General features: G+C 35.8%; 1 protein-coding gene across 1 annotated transcript in view; it reads right to left on the reverse strand.

Moving 5' to 3' along the window:
* Positions 1-451: 451 nt before the first annotated feature.
* Positions 452-21,800, reverse strand: part of LOC138710591 (very long chain fatty acid elongase 7-like) — a 45,261-nt gene continuing 23,912 nt past the window's right edge. The window contains exons 5-8 of the mRNA XM_069841585.1: positions 19,419-19,475; positions 15,870-15,975; positions 8,617-8,753; positions 452-2,132 (exon numbers count right to left, since the gene is read on the reverse strand). Of these exons, the coding sequence (XP_069697686.1) occupies positions 1,971-2,132; positions 8,617-8,753; positions 15,870-15,975; positions 19,419-19,475 (462 nt within the window). The 3' untranslated portion in view covers positions 452-1,970. The remainder of the gene's footprint in view (positions 2,133-8,616; positions 8,754-15,869; positions 15,976-19,418; positions 19,476-21,800) is intronic.

Genomic DNA, 21,800 nt, shown 5'->3' on the forward strand with positions numbered 1-21,800 from the left:
GCTACGTGTTGCCAAGGAGTCCATGACCCGACGAGTACATGCATATGTGGAAGCAAGAGGAGAACATTTTGAACATTTTTTATGAGTTTCTGAATTGATTAAAGTTGCAACACTTGCTACCAAGCTGACAATATCTAACAGATGTTTCATTATGTTCTGTCATTAACAAGTCAAAAACTAAGGATTTTCGGACATATGTTTATATGAACTTTTTTTCTTGTTTTGGTGTGAGGAACATGCCCCTAAGGTTTGTCAAAGTATTTCTGAATTACTCTGTATACCTCCGGATTTTCAGTGTCATTATAATTTTATGAAAATGCTGTTGAATATCTCAGTGACTGGGGTATTCATTCACAAAATAAGATATCTATGGAAAGTCTATTTCTGAGATCATCAGAAAGATAAATATTTGAAGAGACTGTCCATAACTTTTCTTAAAATATACACAGACTTGATCTGGATGAAATAATTTATTAGATGAAATTTCTTACTTGAAGAAATATGTGATTTCAGAGAAATATAAATTGAAATGAAAATCCTGATCTTATTCTCTGAGCAAATTATTTCCTGTTCACAACTCCAGAAATTGACTTTACAATCTCTATGTCTTCCTGGAAGTAATGCTTCAGTGGAGAGAGTTTTTTCTTCAGTGAACATGATGTGGACATTCCAAAAATCCAGAAAGAGTTTAAAAACTGTCTGAACCATGCTTGTTATCTTAACCAACTTCAACATGATCTTGTAGGAATTTGCTGCAAAATTGGGGATTCAGAGAAGACATACTTAAAAAATTCACCCTTCTGAAAATCCAGTAGTAGTTTAAGTAGTGGTTAAGTAGAGTGAATATTTTTAGTGTGTAAATAGAATGAGTATTTTTATTCTTTAAAGTGTGTGAAAGTAATACAATTGCATGGCAAACTAACAGAAATATTAAAAGTGGTTTTTTTCATATGTCGATATCTGTCCCCGGAAATCGTGAATAAAACCTTATGTTAATGATGACTCAAGATTTAATATTCGAGATCACTGCTCAGCAACTCTAAGCTCAGTACAACACTGCAGCCAACATTAAAAATAGCTTACTTCATTCACGCAGTAAAATTCCTTTAATAATTTTACTTCAACATAACTTTTATGACAAAAAATTCTAAAACTAGACATTAGGCATTTGGTTCAAACTGGACCAGACACTGGACAATTACGTTGAACTGTCCTGTACAAAACCAGATAGGTTACATCCCTAGTCGTGGTCATCATATTCATTTTCATCTTCATCTTCATCTCCAACATCCTCATCATCTTCATCTTCGACTTCATCTTCATCATCTTCACTTTAATTTTCATCATCATCTTTTTCATCTTTCTCTTCTTCGTTGCCATGACCATCTCTGCCAACATCACTTTTTTCCTCCTAATAGTCTTCTTCCATCTCTTCAACACTTGTCTTCTTTCTGCTCACCTCTTCCATCCTCTTTTGCTCCTCCTCATTATCACAATCACTGACGTCATAATCAGCTTTAATTTACTATAAGACCAGCTGACCTGTTACAGCTCCAAAATGTATTCTTTATCCGCTGAATATGGTTTAGCAGGAATAGCTTTAGCATATTCAACAGACGTTGCATTATAAGTGCAAATAATTTAACTTAATATCTACATTATTGGTAAAATTAGTCTATGTCAAATAATTCAACTGTCTCTGTTAAGTTTTCAAACATGTTTTTGAATTACTGAATTATTAGTTACTGTACCACATAAATTTTTCAGATTTTTTTTTTTTTACATAGAAAAAGTTCAAGAATTTCTATCTTTCTCAAGATAAAAATTATTTCACATGCCGTAAATATAACAAATATAACGTCATTTATGTTATTCTATTTTCTAACTATTTTATAGAAATTAATTTGAGTTATGTCTAAAAGGCATGAGATTATCTCGCTGTGTAATGTGTTGTCCCTTTCTATTTCATGTTACACAGATTTCTTCAGGTAGGTCTTCTTATAAAAGTCAAGGAACAGCACAAACATGAATGAATATTGAAACACCATTAACGCTGCTATGACTTTCGGGTAAGTGCAGTCTTTCATGAATAAGATTGGAGCAGCATGGATTGTCACTAGCAGGAACTGAAGCTGAAACACATAGCATACAGAAGGACAAGATAAAAACTTTTATTACAATGAAAACAAGTCATATTTAAGATGAGTAAGAAGAATGGAACACTGCTTGCAGCTTTCATATTCTTTAATTTTATGTACAAATTCTATATATATAAAAGTTATAAGAGGTGATAAAAAGAAATATTTTGAATTTGCTTTCAAAAACTGTTTATCATTTATAAAAGCTATGACAAGGAGTGTTTTTAACGACACAATATAACTTACTTATTTTTCAATTTTTGGTTTCTTCATGTTTCAAAATGCATGAAAACATAATATTTTTACCTTATAAATTATAGTTTTGTAAATATTGCTTCCAATTTATAATCTTAATGAATGTGTAACTTCCATAACAAAGAGAAATGCTTCTCTATATCAGTTTTTCACTATGGACAATAACAGGGCCATGAATTAAACAATCATAGAGAAAAGCTAATAAAAACAATTGAATAACAATGGCTCTTGAATGGCCCTCAAGATCCCCTGATCTCAAGCCATTTGATTTTTTTTTTAAGCTATTTGAAATGGAAGGTCTACCAGGCCAGACCACGAGGCCTGGAAGAATTAAAACGAAGAATAAGGGATCAGCTACAACAGATCAAGCAGACTAGGGTTGCCAGGTCTTCTGTATTTTATGGGCTCTCCTGTATTTTACCCATATTTTCTTCAACCTCCAGTTCCACGTATTTGATAATGTTTTCTCCCTATTTCATAAAGATTTATTTATTTTTATTTTATTTACTGGTATTCATTAATGATATATAGGGTACAGCACTGGGATATGATGGTTTTTATCGCCTTGTTGTGGGGCACTCAGGACGAATAAAAGAAACATATACTGGAAATAATCTAGTACAATCTACCACGAAAATCGTCTGTAGCTGCATTTAGATTGGCAACAGGTCATGATTGTTTGGCCAAACACCTGTATAGAACTGGAATATATCAGTCCCCTAACTGCCTATTGTGCAACTCAAACCAAGAAATGGATTCGGAACACCTCAAAATCTGTGCTTCAGTGGCTGGCCATGATAATATCCTTGAAAAATATTGGAGTGCAAGAGGTCAAATGACTTTATTGTCAAACGCCTGGCATTAGAAAACAACAACAACAACAACAACAATGCAATTTATTAATGTCTGATTACTTTTTAAAAACTACGTTTCGTAAGTAGCCTCCACGGCAACGAATACATTCCTGCAATCTGCTATGAAAGTTCTGCATAACTCTCCCCAACAAAACAAATTTCATGGCACTAATTCCGTTCCTTATGTTTTGTTCCAGCTGGATGATGGGGCGAGGCTTGTTGCAATACACCCTTCTTTTGAGATAACCCCATAGGAAGTAATCAGCTGCAGTCAGGTCAGGAGATCTTGGCAGCCAGGCAATGTCTTTAAATCGTGAAATTATTCGTCCTGGAAACATGTTTCAGAGACAGTTCATTGGATTATCTGGAAAATAGGGTGTATCGCAACAAGCCTTGCACCATCAGCCAGCTGAAACAAAACATAAAGAACTGAATTAGTGCTATCGAACCTGCTTTGTTGGGGCAAGTTATGCAGAACTTTCATAGCAGATTGCAAGAATGTATTCATTGCAGTGGAGGCTACTTACGAAATGTAGTTTATAAAAAGTAATCAGACATTAATTAATTGCATTGTACTAGATTACTTCCAGTATGTGTTTTCTTTTAATTCATTCTGAGTATCCCACAACACAGCTATAAAAACGGTCATATCCCACTGCCGCACCCTATATTATCGCTAAAATTTCCATATCTTTCAAAGTCTATGGTTCCAAATGATGTAAAATTGTTGAATTAATGCAAAGCAAATGGTAAATATAAATAAGGCTATGAAGGTTGTTCTGATTAAATATGTTTAAGTACAACCTACAATGACAAATTCTCATTAATTTTACCTAATTTGTAATATGTAATATGTTAATATATAAATAAAAGTTTCTGAATAAATACAAACCAAGAAGTGGCGAGTAAACTGGACAGTGTTGCTGAAAACATTAAACAACTTCCAATATAGAATTATGCATTGCTGGGCAGTGAATGGGGAACCTTCTGAATACTTCATGAGAACTAACATCAACATGTGACACAAATAGAACAATGTTAAATTCTTTTAATATTTTTCCTTTCTTAAAATTCTATGATTTGTATTAATATTATTTCCATTTCTCTCTGCACTTGTTTCTTGTATATATCTTTGTATTCTGGTGTTGTGGTAGAGAAAGCCTGATGGCTTTAATCCGCCAGATTGAATGAATGAATGAATATTTTACGAGAGTGATTAAAAAAGTAAGGTAACAAGAGCTCTCACAGGTGGCATATTCCCCTCTTATTCGAATTTTCCACCAGGGCCACAGCAGCAGTTCGTAGCTTTATCACGTAGCCATTAGATGGCGCATATGTTGCGTCAGACCCTCGAAATATCAGTTGTAAGATGGCTGCGCACAGAAACACGGTCAAACATGAAAGTGTGTAATGTGATCCGGTTTCTGCATCTGAAGGACACCTCACCAGCAGAAATTCGTCAATTTGTTGAGGTGTACGCTGTGAATGCCATGTCACGGAAACAAGTGTGGGTTTGGGGCGCTGAGTTCGATAACGATATGCAAGATGACTACCAATAATGAGGTCAGCCAAGCACGTCCACCACAGATGACAATGTATGCCGTATTGTAGATTTGATTCAGGACAATCGTCGCATTTGACTTAACGACATTGCTGAGGAACTCAACATCCCAGTGGTTCACTGTGGGTGCCAAGGCAACTCGCAGAAGACCACAAAGCCACTCAGATGGAATTGACTCTCATCCACTTGATGACGTGGTTTCATGAGGAAGGAGTGCTGTTCCTGCATAAGAGATGAAACATGGGTGCATCATGCGACACCGGAGATGAAGCAAGTATTTATGTCATGGAAACATGCATCATCCCCAACTCAAGAAATTCGGAGCAGCTCTTTCCACAAAGAAATTTATGACGACGGACTTTCGGGAACACAAGGACGTGCTTCTCAACAGAGGAGTGACAATGAATGCTGCCAGTTATTGTCTCACACTGGGGCGTTTGTAGGAAGAAATTCGCAGAAAACGACCTGGACTTCTCTCAACAGGCGTCGTGTTGCTGTATGAAAACTCCAGATCACATGCAGCCAATAACATGCATGAGTTGTTACGGCGCTTCCAGCTGGAGCTACTGGACCATCCTCCCTACAGTCCCGATCTCTTATCCAGTGGTTTCCATCTCTTTGAAGAAGCACTTGCTGGTAAGCAACTCAACAATGATACAACCATTCAGCAAGGCATCATGACATGGCTTCAGGGACATGATAGATTTCTTCTCTGCTGGCATCGATGCCTTAGTCTACCGTTCGAACAATTGTTTGGACAAGCATGGTGACTATGTTGAAAAGTAATGCGTACCAGTGCCCTACTATAGTGTATCAATATATCTGCCTCTGAAATAAAGTTTGTCCATGAGAACTCTTTGTTACCTTACTTTTTGAAGCTTGTACTCGTAGTTAAATTTTAATGGTGCATATCCATTTTCTAAGCAATCGATATGTTTTTTTAATTATAAAAACATGTTTTATTTCGTACGTTTTGATACCTAAACAATCCAAAATTAGACAAATAGTTACAGCTTGCACGAAAGATCTGAAAGCTTCGAGACCATTGAAATTTAAATGGTAGATAACAGTTTCTTGTCAGGCATATATTCCACTTGCAAAACATTTCTCTCTTTGTCAGTCAGTCGCATGCTCGCTATAATATGCGCTTGTAGGTACGTAGTAGTCTTCCTGTATTATGTTATGGAAGTATTCAGTTGTAACATTTTTAAGTGTGTAATACTGTACCATAAAAATTATGTATATGGAGTTAAAATGTGTGCATGTAGATATGGTATTGATATTTAAATCGTGTATATAGAGTTAGAGTGCGTGTGTGTATATATAACATTTCAATTGAGTATATACAGTTAGTTTAAGTGTTTATAAGTTGCAATAAATTAGACCTATTGTTACGGAAATTCTTGAAAGTGCCGGGTATATCCCACTTAGACTTCTCCCTTATCACCCTGAATTAAGCTCGATTGAGAGAATTTTGTCGATAGTGAAGGGATGGGTTGCTTCCAGAAACATAGATTGTAAATTAAATTCAGAAAGAGAACTATGTGGGCAGAAATGTAACAGTATGACTGAACTCGATTGGCATCCTCTTTGTGAAAATATTAAAAAAATAGAACATTATATGGACTGGTAAGTACTATTTGATGACGTCATAGATCCAATTATCATAAATCTCAATGGGATCAGCGATGATGACGATGACGGTGATTTCAGCTATGACGATGAAATGGAAGGGATAGCAGAGCTTGAAGACTCCGACTAGCAGCTCAATGTTTTCAGTTAGATGTTTAGGGCGTATTTGTTGTTGTTTGCACTCTGCCCCCCGCTTCTCCCCTATGACGTCAGCCAGGCTTTCAGATCTTTTGCGCGAGCTGTACATGGTGCTATTAAGAAAAAGAGGCTCCTTTGCACACTCTTTATAAATGAAACACACATTAAATAAATCAATAAAACTAATTATTCTCTCATTTTCTGTCGATTAAAACCATATTTGCTTCTTCGGATAGTCTAAAAATTATATCAGGGTCCGATTTAATTAAGTGAGGGATTAGGGATGGTTGCCTCGCCACAGTCTAAAGCAGTTGCAGCATTTAGTATCCATAACAATTATTACAAGAATATAAGTTTACAATAATTTCCTATCAATTAGAATATTCCAAATGCTGTGTATGCAAAATGCTATATGGACATTGAGTATTTTATATTGCATAAAGATATGTACCAGTATTTAATATCACTTCCTAGATATTACTTCACATCGTTTAAAGCAGTGGTTGTCAGCACTTGCTGAAATGGGTATCGGGTAAGGAGTTTATCAGAACATGCACCATGGTAGAAGAGAGAGACGGAGAAAGCTGCCATAGCTGCTATTCAAAATCTTTACTAGTTTCTGTGTTACGGCGAGTTAAACAAAAGAGCATTTTTGCCTGGCGGATTTGCCTATGTAGAATGACTAAACTTTTGTCTTGTCAGAACTGCAGATTCTCATAGAAATCATAGTGGTGATTTAAAATTTGTTTTAAAATGTTTTTATTGCTTAAAGTTTTCGAGTTAATTGTGAGTTTTTAAATTTAATAAAAGCAGTTCTATTACATAAATAACATTTATGCTGGTTAAACACTAGTATGATATACTTTGAAATTCAGAAAAATGAAAAGAATATTATAGTAGTCTTTATATTATTTATTATTATTATTATTATTATTATTATTATTATTATTATTATTATTATTATTATTATTATGTGGACTGAAGCTGTTCTGTTTCATTTTCCTGTCCTAGCACAAGAGCCATTCCACTTCAAACCTATCAAGATTTCATATTGCTATCTCCATTTTTTTTTTTTTTTTAATTTTTCGGACATTTTTAACTCTAAAATAAATTTGATCCTTGTATATTTTTTTCTGGAACTCTAATTTCGGCAGATATTAAATTACGAAATTTTCGAAAAACAGTTTGTATCAATTCCTCTGATCTATCTATCTCCGGTTCTAATCATTCATATTATTTATTCTTGGGCTCAGGTGAAAGGTTAAAATCCAGTGAAATAATGAGATATTCTACATATCAGGGTTTGTGGTTTGTTCGCTTCTTTCACTGGCTCCCTCAATAATTTCAGAAGAGACTTATATTTTTAGGTTATTGATATTATAAACGAACATGCTGTGTATTTATTAATTATATACAATATGCTTATTTTAATGCATACATGAACATTGTGTGCTTCATTAAACTATTATTGCTGACGTAATTTCTGGCAGGAACGAAACCCTGCCACTGAACTACTGCATACCCGCCAGCAGCCACGAATGCACTAGCGTGCTTGCAGGTAAGAGATGCTAGCACGAGAGTGCACTGTGCTGATGACCGCTGGTCTAAAGTATCAATACCTCAGCTCATACACTATTTATCTCAGTCAGTGATGACAATTAGATACTCTTCTGCACTTTCTTAGAAATCACTTCGTGAATGTGTGTCTATATATTGTTCATTATAATAAACATGTAGTCTATACTGTTATTGGTAATAATAAACAGGTAGTCTATATGGTAAATATGAAATATGTTTACTAATTGAAGAGACGAAGGCAAGTTTATCTCAAATAATGACAATGTCAATCTTTCTTTTTAATTCCTAATTTTTTATTAAGGTGATCGAGAGGAGTCTTTGCCTATTTTACAATAGGTACCGTAACCTTTCTTGAATATGCCCCTTACATCACAAAAGTTACTATAAAATGTTGAAATTTAAAAATATATTTTTAATTTTATTCTAGATTGTAGAAAGATACTATATTTAAAATATTTACCATCTGTAGTCGTGTGAGGTACTTCTTCCACCAGATCTTATTTTTATATTGTGGCCATGTCAATGTTATGAAGTAATATGAATACATGATAATATGTACAAATGAGTTGATGCAGCCGATAAAAGTTCCATGTCCACCTGAAAGACACGAAATAAATATAGGTACTTTATTTAACCTATAATAAGTGAATGTACAGAGCCAAAGAGCGACGTTGCAACTAAACAGCATCCCCCTTTTCCTCACCCTGATGACAGTTTATTTTTTTTATTTTCATTTTAGTTGGTTATTTAACGACGCTGTATCAACTACTAGGTTATTTAGCGTCGATGAGATTGATGATAGCGAGATGGTATTTGGCGAGATGAGGCCGAGGATTCGCCATAGATTATCTTGCATTCACATTACGGTTGGGGAAAACCTCGGAAAAAACCCAACCAGATAATCAGCCCAAGCGGGGATCGAACCCGCGCCCGAACGCAACTTCAGACCAGCAGGCAAGTGCCTTAACCGACTGAGCCACGCCGGTGGCCTGATGACAGTCAGCTGAAGAGCAGGTGGGTGGACAGGCAGGCAGACAAGCACAGAAGGAAAGTTAGGGAATATATCTATGTGACGTAAGAAAGGCAAGTGACATATCCAGCTCCCATTGGCTGAAGGATTCGAGGAGTGGATGGAAGGTATAAGACTGCTCTTCTCAAAAGTAATTAAACAACGATGAAATTCAGACAAAATCTCTCATGATTTTATAAATTATTGTAGATGACAATAATGACAAATTACTAAATTATGTGAAAAATTATAAATATTGTAGATCTCTAAAAATATGAATATTACAACAGATCTTCAATTACTGTCATTATCTGAAATAGTGTTAGAGAGATAATTTGTTCCAAAACTAAAATTTAGCCACATACAAATGGTTTTATTACATATTATAACCTTATATCTTTGTACAAACCATGTAACTATTACAAGAGATGTTATATCTTAACATTATCACAATAACAATAACAACAATAATATTTTCCTCTGATTGAGGTTCTGGCTGATATGTACATCTTTATCAGGCACTACATATCACTTGAAAATATGTGTCAGAGGAAAAACAATTGTTTATATACATCTGAAGTCTGATTAGTGAAATGTGTTACTAGTCAGCGATGTATGCAATGGAGGGGGAAAGGAACTGGCTACCCTACGCTTTATCTCTCAGCTTAGTTCCTCATGAGTGATACCTTATTGGTGTGACTTAAACCTGTCTTCGAACTGTTGACTAAACAACAAACAACAACGATAATATTAAATCCATCTATACACCTTATAGGATTTCAGCAGAAGAGCTACATAGACACTGTAACATTTAATGAATAGCAAACATGTGATAAGATAGTAAAGCTCCAATTTCATTATAATGTCATGAAAAATTTGTATTAAATTAAATGTCCCAGAGACTATTAGTTTCGTCAAGTTGTTTTTACCAATTTTCTTGCAATAATTGTCCTGATGGCTGTGTTGTACGCAGAATTTTGTATGTATGGGTTATGTCCACAATTTGTTTACCGACTTCAGAATCATAATTTATAATCCATATTGAATCTTTCGTACACTACTTTTAACACTTGAATATAAATAATTGATTAAATGGCGATCTTACTCTTGTTAATTATGTAAGCATGTGCGGCTTACAGCTGTTTTGGTGCTACTTGACATCATCCTCAGAGCCTTCTGTGTCTCGGCACCATCTCAACTTTGCTGCCTGTTATGTGGGTGTGCTCGTGTGATGAAGAATTATATCAAATAGTGTGTGTGTTCTGAAATTGATCTGTGTGTTGAGAATTTGATTAGGGTGTGTTTCAGTGTGTCTGTATATTTCATATACATATAACCAATGCTAACCACACATACAATAACATAAATATAGACATGGAAATCCTACACACACAACCCAAAAACCAAAAACTCAACACACTAGAACAATATGAAATATACAGACACACTAAAACATACCCTAATCAAATTCTCAACACACAGATCAATTTCAGAACACACACCCTATTTGACACAACTCTTCATCACACGAATGCACCCACACAACAGGCAGCGAAGTTGAGATGGCACTGAGACACAGAAGGCTCTGAGGATGGTGTCAAGTAGCACCGAAACAGCTGTAAGCCGCACATGCTTACATAATTAACACGAGTAAGATCGCCATTTAATCAATTATTCATAATTTATCATTTAACCTTTATATCTCTCTACTATTTTAATACTTGTAGCATTCTTTTTGGAATCTTATTACATAAAATAAAATCACACTCTAGCTGTAACAGTCAACAAAATTCACTAACAGCTATGATTCAACATTTCATTAATCAACTGTAAAGACTATGAATTCCCAAAGCCAAAGTCTGGCTGCCTGAAATATCATGAACCATGAACGATTGTATGAATGTTACTCATACAGGAGAAAGGTAATTACATGACCTGACAAAAATGACAATTAGCAGAATTTCGATGATAACCAAACTCAATGATACTAAAAGCAAATGTTAGTAGTAGAAAGGATGATAGTAGAAGAAAACGATAAAGCTTCACTGTACTTTTTCTCCCCTTACATTTTAAATTTAATGTCTCTTACTATCAGGGGAGTCTGCAAGGGGGGAAGTTACTGGGTTTGAACTCCCTCCTTTGAACTTAAAAAAAAAATTACTTATTTAGGTTTGAATATTTTTTATCCATAATCGTTTTCCCTTTACTAATTTTTCACTGTCAGAGCAACAAAATCTACATCGACATAAGACATAGTTCTCGTACTCCTCCTTCAATATAATCCCTGTGTTTGGTGTTGTGGCATGTTCGAATTATAACAATGCTATCTTATCGTAGAGAGACCTACCGCCTAGTACTAACCTTGTAATAACATGAAGCAGACACAATATGAAATATTTAACTTGTTGTGAAACATATTGAAAAGATTGTTTTGACAGTTCTGCAGTGCAAATGTTGTTGTTGTTGTTGTTGTTTTCTAATGTTAGGCGTTTGACAATAAAGTCATTTGACCTCTTGCACTCCAATATTTTTCAAAGATATTATAATGACCAGCCAATGAAGCACAGATTTTGAGGTGTTCCGAATCCATTTCTTGGTTTGAGTTGCACAATGGGCAGTTAGGGGACTGATATATTCCAATTCTATGCAGGTGTTTGGCCAAACAATCATGGCCTGTTGCCAATCTAAATGCAGCTACAGACGATTTTCGTGGTAAATCGGGAATTAACTATGGATTTTGATGCAGAGAGTTCCATTTTTTTTCCTTGGGATTGTGTTATCAAATTTTGTTTGTTTACGTCTAAGTATGTAGATTTAATAAATCTCTTCACAGAGTAATATGTAGATTTAGTAACAGGTCTGTAAGTAGCAGTGCTGCCCTTCTTTGCTAAAGCATCCACATTCTCGTTTCCCAGGATTCCACAATGGGATGGTATCCATCAGGGGCGAAGATGAAGGGTAATCTGTGAGCCTTAGAATACCCATTGGATTTTCAAGAAATAAGCGCATTTACATTTTCCTGTTTTCATTGGTATAGGTAAATGAAATCTCTCTAGTATTACACTCTCTAGTTACGGAAGAATTGATGCCAGCTCCTCGGCGCTGAACCAGCGCATGACTACATTGTGGCTTCTCACTGATACTATTTCAAACCAGGCTCGCTACAGCAGATAGAGAAAACATATGCGCATGCGCCAACCGGAGTGCTTGCATACGTCACTAATGCTAGACAGCTCTGTGAAGAGCCTAGACTCTGAACAAGTTGCCGACCTGGATGGCTCAAGCGGTAGGGCCACGGCATGTCTCTATCGCTTGGTCCGAAAGGTTGTGGGTTCGAGTCCCGCCTTGGGCATGGTGTTGTGTACGTACTAGTTTAAGAAAGCTGAAAAACAGAAAAAGAGAAAAGAAAAAGGTAATAGAAAGGGTCACGAAAAAAAAAAAAGAAAAACGTGTCATTCAGCATCACCAACCTCAATACTAGCGAGTCTGCTACAAATGGCCCAAAGTTCAGCTACAACTACAAAAATGAAGCCACACACATTCAGAAACAGAATCCATGACCTATGCTATAGTTACAATGTTGGAAGGCGGATGTGTTGGATATGTCATTCATTAATTTAGGGCCAGTTCATTTTTGTTGCATAGACGACTCCCAATAAAGACCCTGTCAGGTGTCGGTGAATTCACGAATCCAGGAATTGACCGTTAAACAATGGGCGCAATTCACATAATAGGAAAAGGAAACTGAAAATAATAAAGCTTTCCTTGCCATAAATAATGGTCGCAGTGTCCGGAATTCAGTCCTACCTTAAATTTTCTGTTATGTTTTCGTAATTTTTTTGAGGAAGCGAGAAACTTCTTATGGCTATTAGAGTGTGAGAAAATAACATTTGATAGAAGAACGTGTTTACACATAAAATTGAGTATTCACAAATTGTCATTCGATCGAATCTCATTCGGCTACACTTTGCCGTTCGACTACGACCATTCTGCTAAAAGCTACGTTTAGCTGAATTCGGCCACGGTTGGCAACGCTGCAGTCTGTCAGCGTGTGAGAAATTATGGTATTAAAAAAAGTATCGCAGATCTTTATGGCCCCTGAAATTTTAAATGTTAAGCAAAGAAGCGAGTCACTATCCAACTTGTATGTCTCCCAACCAGCTGCAGCCCCCTACAGATACCATCCTGCCAAACGCCGTGACAGTAGAAGTACACTCAGAACTCGTGTAAATAGACCTATAATGCCGATAAGTTAAGAAAACTAAATCTAATAAAACATTACAGACTGTGCGTTTATTGAATAATTTCGAGGGAAAAATTGTTCCGGAGCCGGGTATCGAACCCGGGACCTTTGGTTTAACGTACCAACGCTCTACCACTGAGCTACTCGGGAACTCTAACCGACACTGATCCAATTTTTCCCTCTATATCCACAGACCTCAAAGTGGGCTGACAACCGTCAAGCAACCAACTTCGAGTGCACACTAACTCCGTGTGACTTAAATTGTGATTTTCTGTTGACGAACAGTGACGTGTATTATGCAAATCAAGATTTTCAGGTATAACTCCCTGTAAAGTTGATTTGAATAATTTCGAGGGAAAAATTGTTCCGGAGCCGGGTATCGAACCCGGGACCTTTGGGAGTTATACCTGAAAATCTTGATTTGCATAATACACGTCACTGTTCGTCAACAGAAAACCACAATTTAAGTCACACGGAGTTAGTGTGCACTCGAAGTTGGTTGCTTGACGGTTGTCAGCCCACTTTGAGGTCTGTGGATATAGAGGGAAAAATTGGATTTGTGTCGGTTAGAGTTCCCGAGTAGCTCAGTGGTAGAGCGTTGGTACGTTAAACCAAAGGTCCCGGATTCGATACCCGGCTCCGGAACAATTTTTCCCTCGAAATTATTCAAATCAACTTTACAGGGAGTTATACCTGAAAATCTTGATTTGTGCGTTTATTGTTATTGTTAGAAAATTTTGCCACTACACCATCACTACTGCTTTCATTGTAATTTGTTATTACTATGATCTCCACCCTATCTATCCTCTTATCATTTTGACTTCTATGTATATAGTTATCTTCCCCGTAGAAAATTAAATTATGGTTTATTTAACGATGCTCGCAACTGCGGAAAAAAATTATTTGTTTACATTGACCACTTATACATTGTGTTGCAAATAAAGTGTACATCAAATATCAGCATTTGCAATTATGAAGTAAAACTTACTGTAACAAATGTAAAATCTTTTAGAAATCAGGAAACTGTTGAGGAGTGCATCAAAGATGCCAAAGCACTCAGGCAGGATCAGGATAATTTATGACACTATAAGTCCTAACTTTTGAGATAATTGACACCATAGTGATACAGATGGAATCGAGATTTGAAGATCTTAAAAACTTTAATTTTGTTGAATTACTCGATGAAAAACAGTTCCCTACTTATAGATCAGTGTTTCCGTCACTTAAGGTGAGTGCATTGGTAAAAAAAGTATGCATACTTTGACAGTGAACAGCTTCAAAATGAACTAACGAAAGTTTATTCTGACCAAACAAAGCATTTGCCTGCAGGTTTGTTGCTGAACTATTTTTTGAACAATGGCCTATCCATCAAGAAACAGTGCGCCTCATAAGACTGATTCTCACCTTCCCTGTATCTACTGTGTCGAGTGAACGAAGTATGAGTGCACTGAAGAGAGTTAAGACATTTTTAAGGAACTCCATGTCAGATTCTATACTGAGCAATTTGAGTACTCTGGCTATTGAGAAGGGTTTGTTAAACAGTCTTTCCAGGGACGACATCTTCAAAGAACGCATCATTGACATCTTTGCAGAGCGAAAAACACGCCGACTGGAATTTATCTACAAAAAAATATAAGGTTTGAACTTTAGAATACCCAGTTGCATGAATGTAGCTTCGCCACTGGTATCCATTGGAATACAATTCTTTTATTAAGTGATATTAATTGAGAAAGCATTTTAGTTATTTCTGCTGTTTGAGATGAAGGTGTGTGTTTAGAGACTACTGATAAAATAGCTGCTTTGGAGTCTGACAATATAACTGCATTCCTAAATTTATTGATGTGGCATAGAAGATTCCTGAGACATTCACTTATTGCAATGATTTCACCATCAAAACTTGTTGTTCCATATCCAAGTGATCTATAAAGTGAGAAGAGACAGCACGTAACACCTGCACCTTGTTCTCTGGAGATCAAGGATCCGTCGGTGTATAAATGAAGCCAGTTTTGTGGAGGGTACCTAATATTAATTGTCTCTAAAGACAATTGTTTCAGTATTTCAGCAGTGCAAATGTTAAATATTGCGTACTGTCGATTTTAAACTCATTTTAAGAGAGGTATTCACCTGTTCATCAGTTTGAGTTCTGATTTTATTGTGAAATGTTTGTTTAACGTTTTGTGCATTTGATAGTTCATATTTTTAATAATAATAATAATAATAATAATAATAATAATAATAATAATAATAATAATAATAATAATAATATACAAAATTTAAAATACCGATAATGTAAATTGTAAACAATTTTAGTAATGACTCCTTCTTGACAAAATTCCGCATATGCTGCTGCCTACTATAATATAATTGTTTCGACTTGTGTAAGTTTTAAAAGCTGTAACATAAAAATGTTCTAGTGCTAGCCTACAATTTAATAAAAACTTTCAGATGGATATACTGGTACCTGGTAAAAATTTTGTTATAACCCATGAACCAAAAAACACTCCTCCGTGGTGATATATGTGCAAGAACGAAATCTGGCGGTCCTTCTTGCGCAGCACAAAAAATATCTGTAACAACAAAATATCAATGTCAATTTCTCTTTCAAACGACAAACAATTGTTAATCTACATTCTATAATAACTCTCTAAAAAGAACATATTTTCCTTCCACTGTATAGGTTGGGCCATAAGTCACTGTACCCTTAGATATATACAATGTAATGTACTGTAAAATTACTAATTACTAAACCTGGTGACAAAAGAATGTGACAACCTGAAAGATATTTGATAACAATGGCCAAAAAATTTGGTAGCAGTGACAGTAATAGTTCAATAACAATAGTGGAATTGTGAGCAAGATGTCATTATTCGCTTGAAGAGTAGTTGATTGCGAGTGTTTGAGTCCATGAAAGGCAGCATACGGGGCAGACAATGCAACAAATTATGACACAGTTTGAAAGGATATTTGGAAGGCCACTCCAAGTAAAGCAACATTGTTAGCTTGGGAAAAGCGAGTGTTCATTACTGGCAGCGTCTGACAAGTCGTCAGACTCGACACATATGCTGCAGTTGTTGAATCCATTAAACAGATTACCAGCACATTACCACGGCCTCCACGAAGTCCCGACTTGACAACACCAGACAACGACCTGTGGGAGTATATAAAAGAAAAAGTGGCGGCTAGACAATATCAAACAACGAACTGAAAGATGCTGTGACAGCTGCCTTTGCAGACATTACATATGTAAAATGTCACAAAGAACCTGGAGACGTATCCAACTCTGCACAGACAATGATGGAGTTCACACAGATTCATTAGATTAGGTAAGTAAGTAAGAAATATCTATGGGAACGGTGACTTATGGCCAGCCCTGTATAGGAAAGCATATAGTGCACTTTGTTCTCTTTGGAAGCATCTGCAATGGAGACATAAGGTTACTTAATGAGGAGACATAATGGAGACATGATGTTTCTAACAAGATTATTTTACTCTTTCTTGTAGAGTTTCCACATTTGTCCCTTCTTCTTCTTCACCACCACCGGAGAGAATAAAAAATAGGTTGCAGTCGCCAAATTACTCTTCAAGGAATGACGACTCCCATAAATTGAAGGAAAGAAGACAGAGGACAGACACTGGAAAATTTTCTTTTCTGAATCGTACTATCAGGGACTGGAATTCTCTACCTGCAGACTTACTAAAGCCTTAACCAATAACCAAAAATGTATTTAAAAGTAGCTTAAGGACTTTACTAATAGACGGTAGTATATTATGCACATTATTTTGTTGTTTCACAAGTATAGTAAGTAAGCAGAGGAACATAGTGAATCTCCAGTGATTTATATTGGGTGTACAGTGTGTTGTAGTGAAACTGCAGTGAGCTTCAAGCAAATTCTGAGAGCTATAGTGGCAGAGAAAAGAGACTGATTTACAGTGAAAGGGCGTGAGTTATAATGTTAAAATAGCTTGTAATAGGGTATACGCTAGCGATTTTGAGATTAATATAGTATATACGATTCTATGGAATAATAAGGGTGTAATTGATGTTTTGTTATTTGAAGTGTTGTATCAGTGAAGAAGTGTGTTGTGTCAGTGAAGTGTGTTTGTGTCAGTGAAGTTTTATAGTTTATAGTGGTAGTGCAAAGTATTTGAACAGTGAAATGTTTTTGAAATGTTAGTGAAATCAGGATAGTGGCAGTGAAATGTGTCGTAAGTTCTGGTGCAGTGAGTGAGTTGAGAGCAAAATGAGTGTAGTGCTGAAAGGTACTTGTGCATGTATGAACATATCAATCAAATACACTCGTGGGTTTAAGTTCGAACTTAGGGTTAAAATACAAATCTAATTTATTTTAAATGTTATTTTAAGTGATTGTGCTTCATTTAATTTAGGATGCTCCTTGTTAATATTATTATACTATTGTTATTATTATTATTATTATTAATTGTAAGTTATTATTAATTGTCATTTTGAGTGTAATTAGTTACCACTGTCACTCTGGGTATTTACCCATTTGCCGTGTGAATAAATACATCATCATCATCATCATCATCGTCATCATCATCACAGCAACTGGCATACTTTAGAATTCTACAAGAGGCAGCAATGCTCCAAGGCTGCATTCAGGCATGGGTTTGAATCTTACTTGGGTTTATTATCTGGTTGGAATTTTTCTGAGATCTTCCCCAATCATGATGCGAATTTCAGATTTATAACATGGCGAATTCTCTGATTCATCTCGCCAAATACCATCTCGCTATCACTAATTCCACCAATGCTAGATAACCATAGAGTGCGCCTACTTTATTTTCTTCACCTAATGTTTTGTTAACATTTTCATAATTTATAAAAATCTTTATGTTTTTCCATATCTTGCCCCATTCTCTCAACTCTGTTATTGCTTCTATAACTACTGGTACCATTGAACGGGCTTCTTAGACATTATTATGAGACAATAGAGATGTTTTCCAGGAAACACTTGAAGAACCCAACATCCTGGGATTTCCAAGAGAAAGTGAAATCTCCAAATTCCTCTTTAGAATCATTGAACTCATAACATCAAGTCCACACCTGTGGAGTAACGGTTAGCGCGTCTGGCCGGGAAACCAGGTGGCCCGGGTTCGATTCCCAGTCGGGGCAAGTTACCTGGTTGAGGTTTTTTCCTGGGTTTTCCCTCAACCCGATATGAGCAAATGCTGGGTATCTTTCGGTGTTGGACCCCGGACTCATTTCACCGGCATCATCACCTTCACCTCATTCAGACGCTAAATAACCTAAGCTGTTGATAAAGTGTCGTAAAATAACCTACTACTACTACTACTACTACTACTACTACTTGTAACATCAATAAATTTGAGAAGTCAAAATAAAATACCGTAAATTGTTCCTAATCTACCTTCGCTCATTCTTTCGAATTCAGTGACAGTATTTTTATGTATACATATGTACTGGTACATGCAAATTCATATTTGAAAGTTTTTTAAAGCTTTAAATTTTTATACTTATTATACTTAAATATTAAGTGTTATAAAATGAAAATAAAATTTATTGAAGCTTGTCTATAAGAAAATAGACATAATTTCATTGTATTTTAAGATGAGATTAAAAAATGTTATAGCATTTAATTACTCTCTCAATCATGTAGTTTAAGCACAGATTTAAGAATAGTCTCTGTATGCATACTTCATGGTGGAAGTGAGTGTCCTATTACACTGGACAAAGGGCTAGGAAAAGACCAGGAAACGGCCAGTAAATACTGGGAATGCTTGAGATTGGAAATTCTGCACTAAAAAGATAAAATATTACTAGAAAGTGATGCTAACAGCAATAAATACATGGATGCCTGTGAGTATCTGTGTATGATGCATGTGTTTCTTGTGCAACTACACTTGAGCATTTGTAAACAGGTACAATATATACAAGGAATGGTGCAGATTTTTAACTATTATTACAAAATTAAAGCAGTACCGGTAACAAATTTATACAGAAAATATCAAAAGAGAAAAGTTTACTTACGGTATCTAAGAGATCAAACATTTTTAGTAGAAAATAGGAATGCACTGCTCTCAAAACCTGCAAAAAAATAAATAAAATCATGTAGCCTACATATTAAATCCATGTAAAGTTTACTCTAAAGAAATAAACTTATACTGAAAGACAATTTTATACAAACTGAACAATGATGAATGTTTTTTTTTTTTTAAATACACATTCTGAGAATAATGTAACATTTACTATTACTACTAAATTTTTCTTAATTATTAGACAGCTTTATTAGCTAATATAACATATGTAAAGAGATTAGCAGTTTTTTCCATCATTAATTCTCACAAACATGTAATAATTATTGATACAAATTCCCTCATTAAAAAGTTCCAATTAAGGCAAAGTGTTACAAAATAATTCAATTGAGTAAATAGATGATAGAGACTGGATTAATCTTGCTCAGGATAGGGATCAATGGCGGGCTTATGTGAGGGCGGCAGTGAACCTCCGGGTTCCTTAAAAGCCAGTAAGTAAGTAAATAATATAAAATGTTTATTCATTCTTGTTTTACATACTTTTAACACATGCACAACACTAATGACATTTTTTAACTTGTTAAATTAACAACTTAAATATATTTATTTAGATTAAATGACTTTATTGCCAAACACCTGGTATTAGAAAACAACAACATAATTATTTAGGAATTATTACAGATAAGCATTTACATTGGGATAAAAAATTGATTTTATGTGTAGTACAAGTATAAGAAAAACAATTTATAAATTCATAACTCTTCGAAATTTTATCACTAAGGTGGCATTGAGAATAATATTTTTAGCTTTAGTACAATCATTAATACAATATGATATTGTGAATTTTATTAGTAACAACAATGTAATTTATTCGCCACAACAATAATTCCTTTCTGCAATTCGCCTTAAACGCTCTCGTCAACAATTGGATTTTCACTCAACACAGTATTCGTTATAGCACTCCACCGACGACAATAACAATTTACTTGGACTAGTACGAACAACATTGAACTGTTAATCTTAACTAATATTTACAAAGCACTATTTACAAATCAGAACTACCAGTTCACAGTTCTTCTAGCTCAGTCACTCGAGTTCACAGTATCTCGAACCACAGACCTTCAGAGACAGTCCACTGTACTCGAACTCAGGTCCCTCCAACTGCGGTCCACTGCACTCGAACTCAGGTCCCTCCAACTGCGGTCCACTGCACTCGAACTCAGGTCCCTCCAACTGCGGTCCACTGCACTCGAACTCAGGTCCCTCCAACTGCAGTCCACTGCACTCGAACTCAGGTTCCTCCAACTGCGGTCCACTGCACTCGAACTCAGGCCTTCGGATGCTGATACAGTTGCGGACGCACACTCGAGTCGAACTCCGGCACACAAGTCTGGCTTGCTTGCTCTGGCTTACTCACTGACTGAATAACTGAAAACTCTCTCTGTCGTTCCTTCGCGTCCATAATTTATAACCACAGCGACGTAGCCTCGAAAGTTCCACGCGTCTCTAGAGATGGCACTCCAGAAAAATCCAGAGCCCTCTCCTCTCTACCAGCACCAGATGCGCGCGCACTCTCTCTCCACTCTCTCGCCGCGTAGGCCCTTTCCCCTTACTTCTCTCCGCCGCGCGCCGTCCCCGCGCGATCTGCTTTCTTGCGGGACGCTGGTCGTGAGTTCGAATCTCACGTCGCTGTCACAATATAATAAATTGGGGTGGAGTAGTATCATCTGTACTTAATCCATTAATTTTATTACACTGAAGAGTAATAAAAATTTGTCTAACCAAAAATATACTAGCAGAAATATTCTTACACTACATAGAACAAACATACATACTAAACAAAGACAACAATAAACACGCAGACAACATCATATACTGGTACTGGCACATATACGTAGATGACATACTAATACTATACAAAGGAAACAAAAGACAGATCCAAAACCTACATCACCACATAAACAAAATGCACTCAAAGCTACACTACACATCAGAAATTGAAAACAACAAATCCATAAATTTTCTAGACATCACAATAACAAAAGTAAACAACAAACACACATTCAAAGTATACAGAAAAACCACCACCACCACCACCACCACCACAACAACAACAACAACAACAACAACAGCAACAACAGCAACAACAACAACAACAACAATACACATACACAACACATCCAACCACCCAACACGACACAAACAAGCTGCATTCCGAACAATGGTACACAGACTACTCAACATACCAATGAACAAACATGATTACAAAGAAGAGCTAAACACAAATACATAGCACAAGAAAACGGATACAACCCTAACATAATAGACAACATAATACGTAAGACAAAACATAATCACAAAAAACATATGAATACAA

This window comes from Periplaneta americana, chromosome 12 (genome assembly GCF_040183065.1).
Source record: "Periplaneta americana isolate PAMFEO1 chromosome 12, P.americana_PAMFEO1_priV1, whole genome shotgun sequence".
NCBI lineage: Eukaryota > Metazoa > Arthropoda > Insecta > Blattodea > Blattidae > Periplaneta > Periplaneta americana.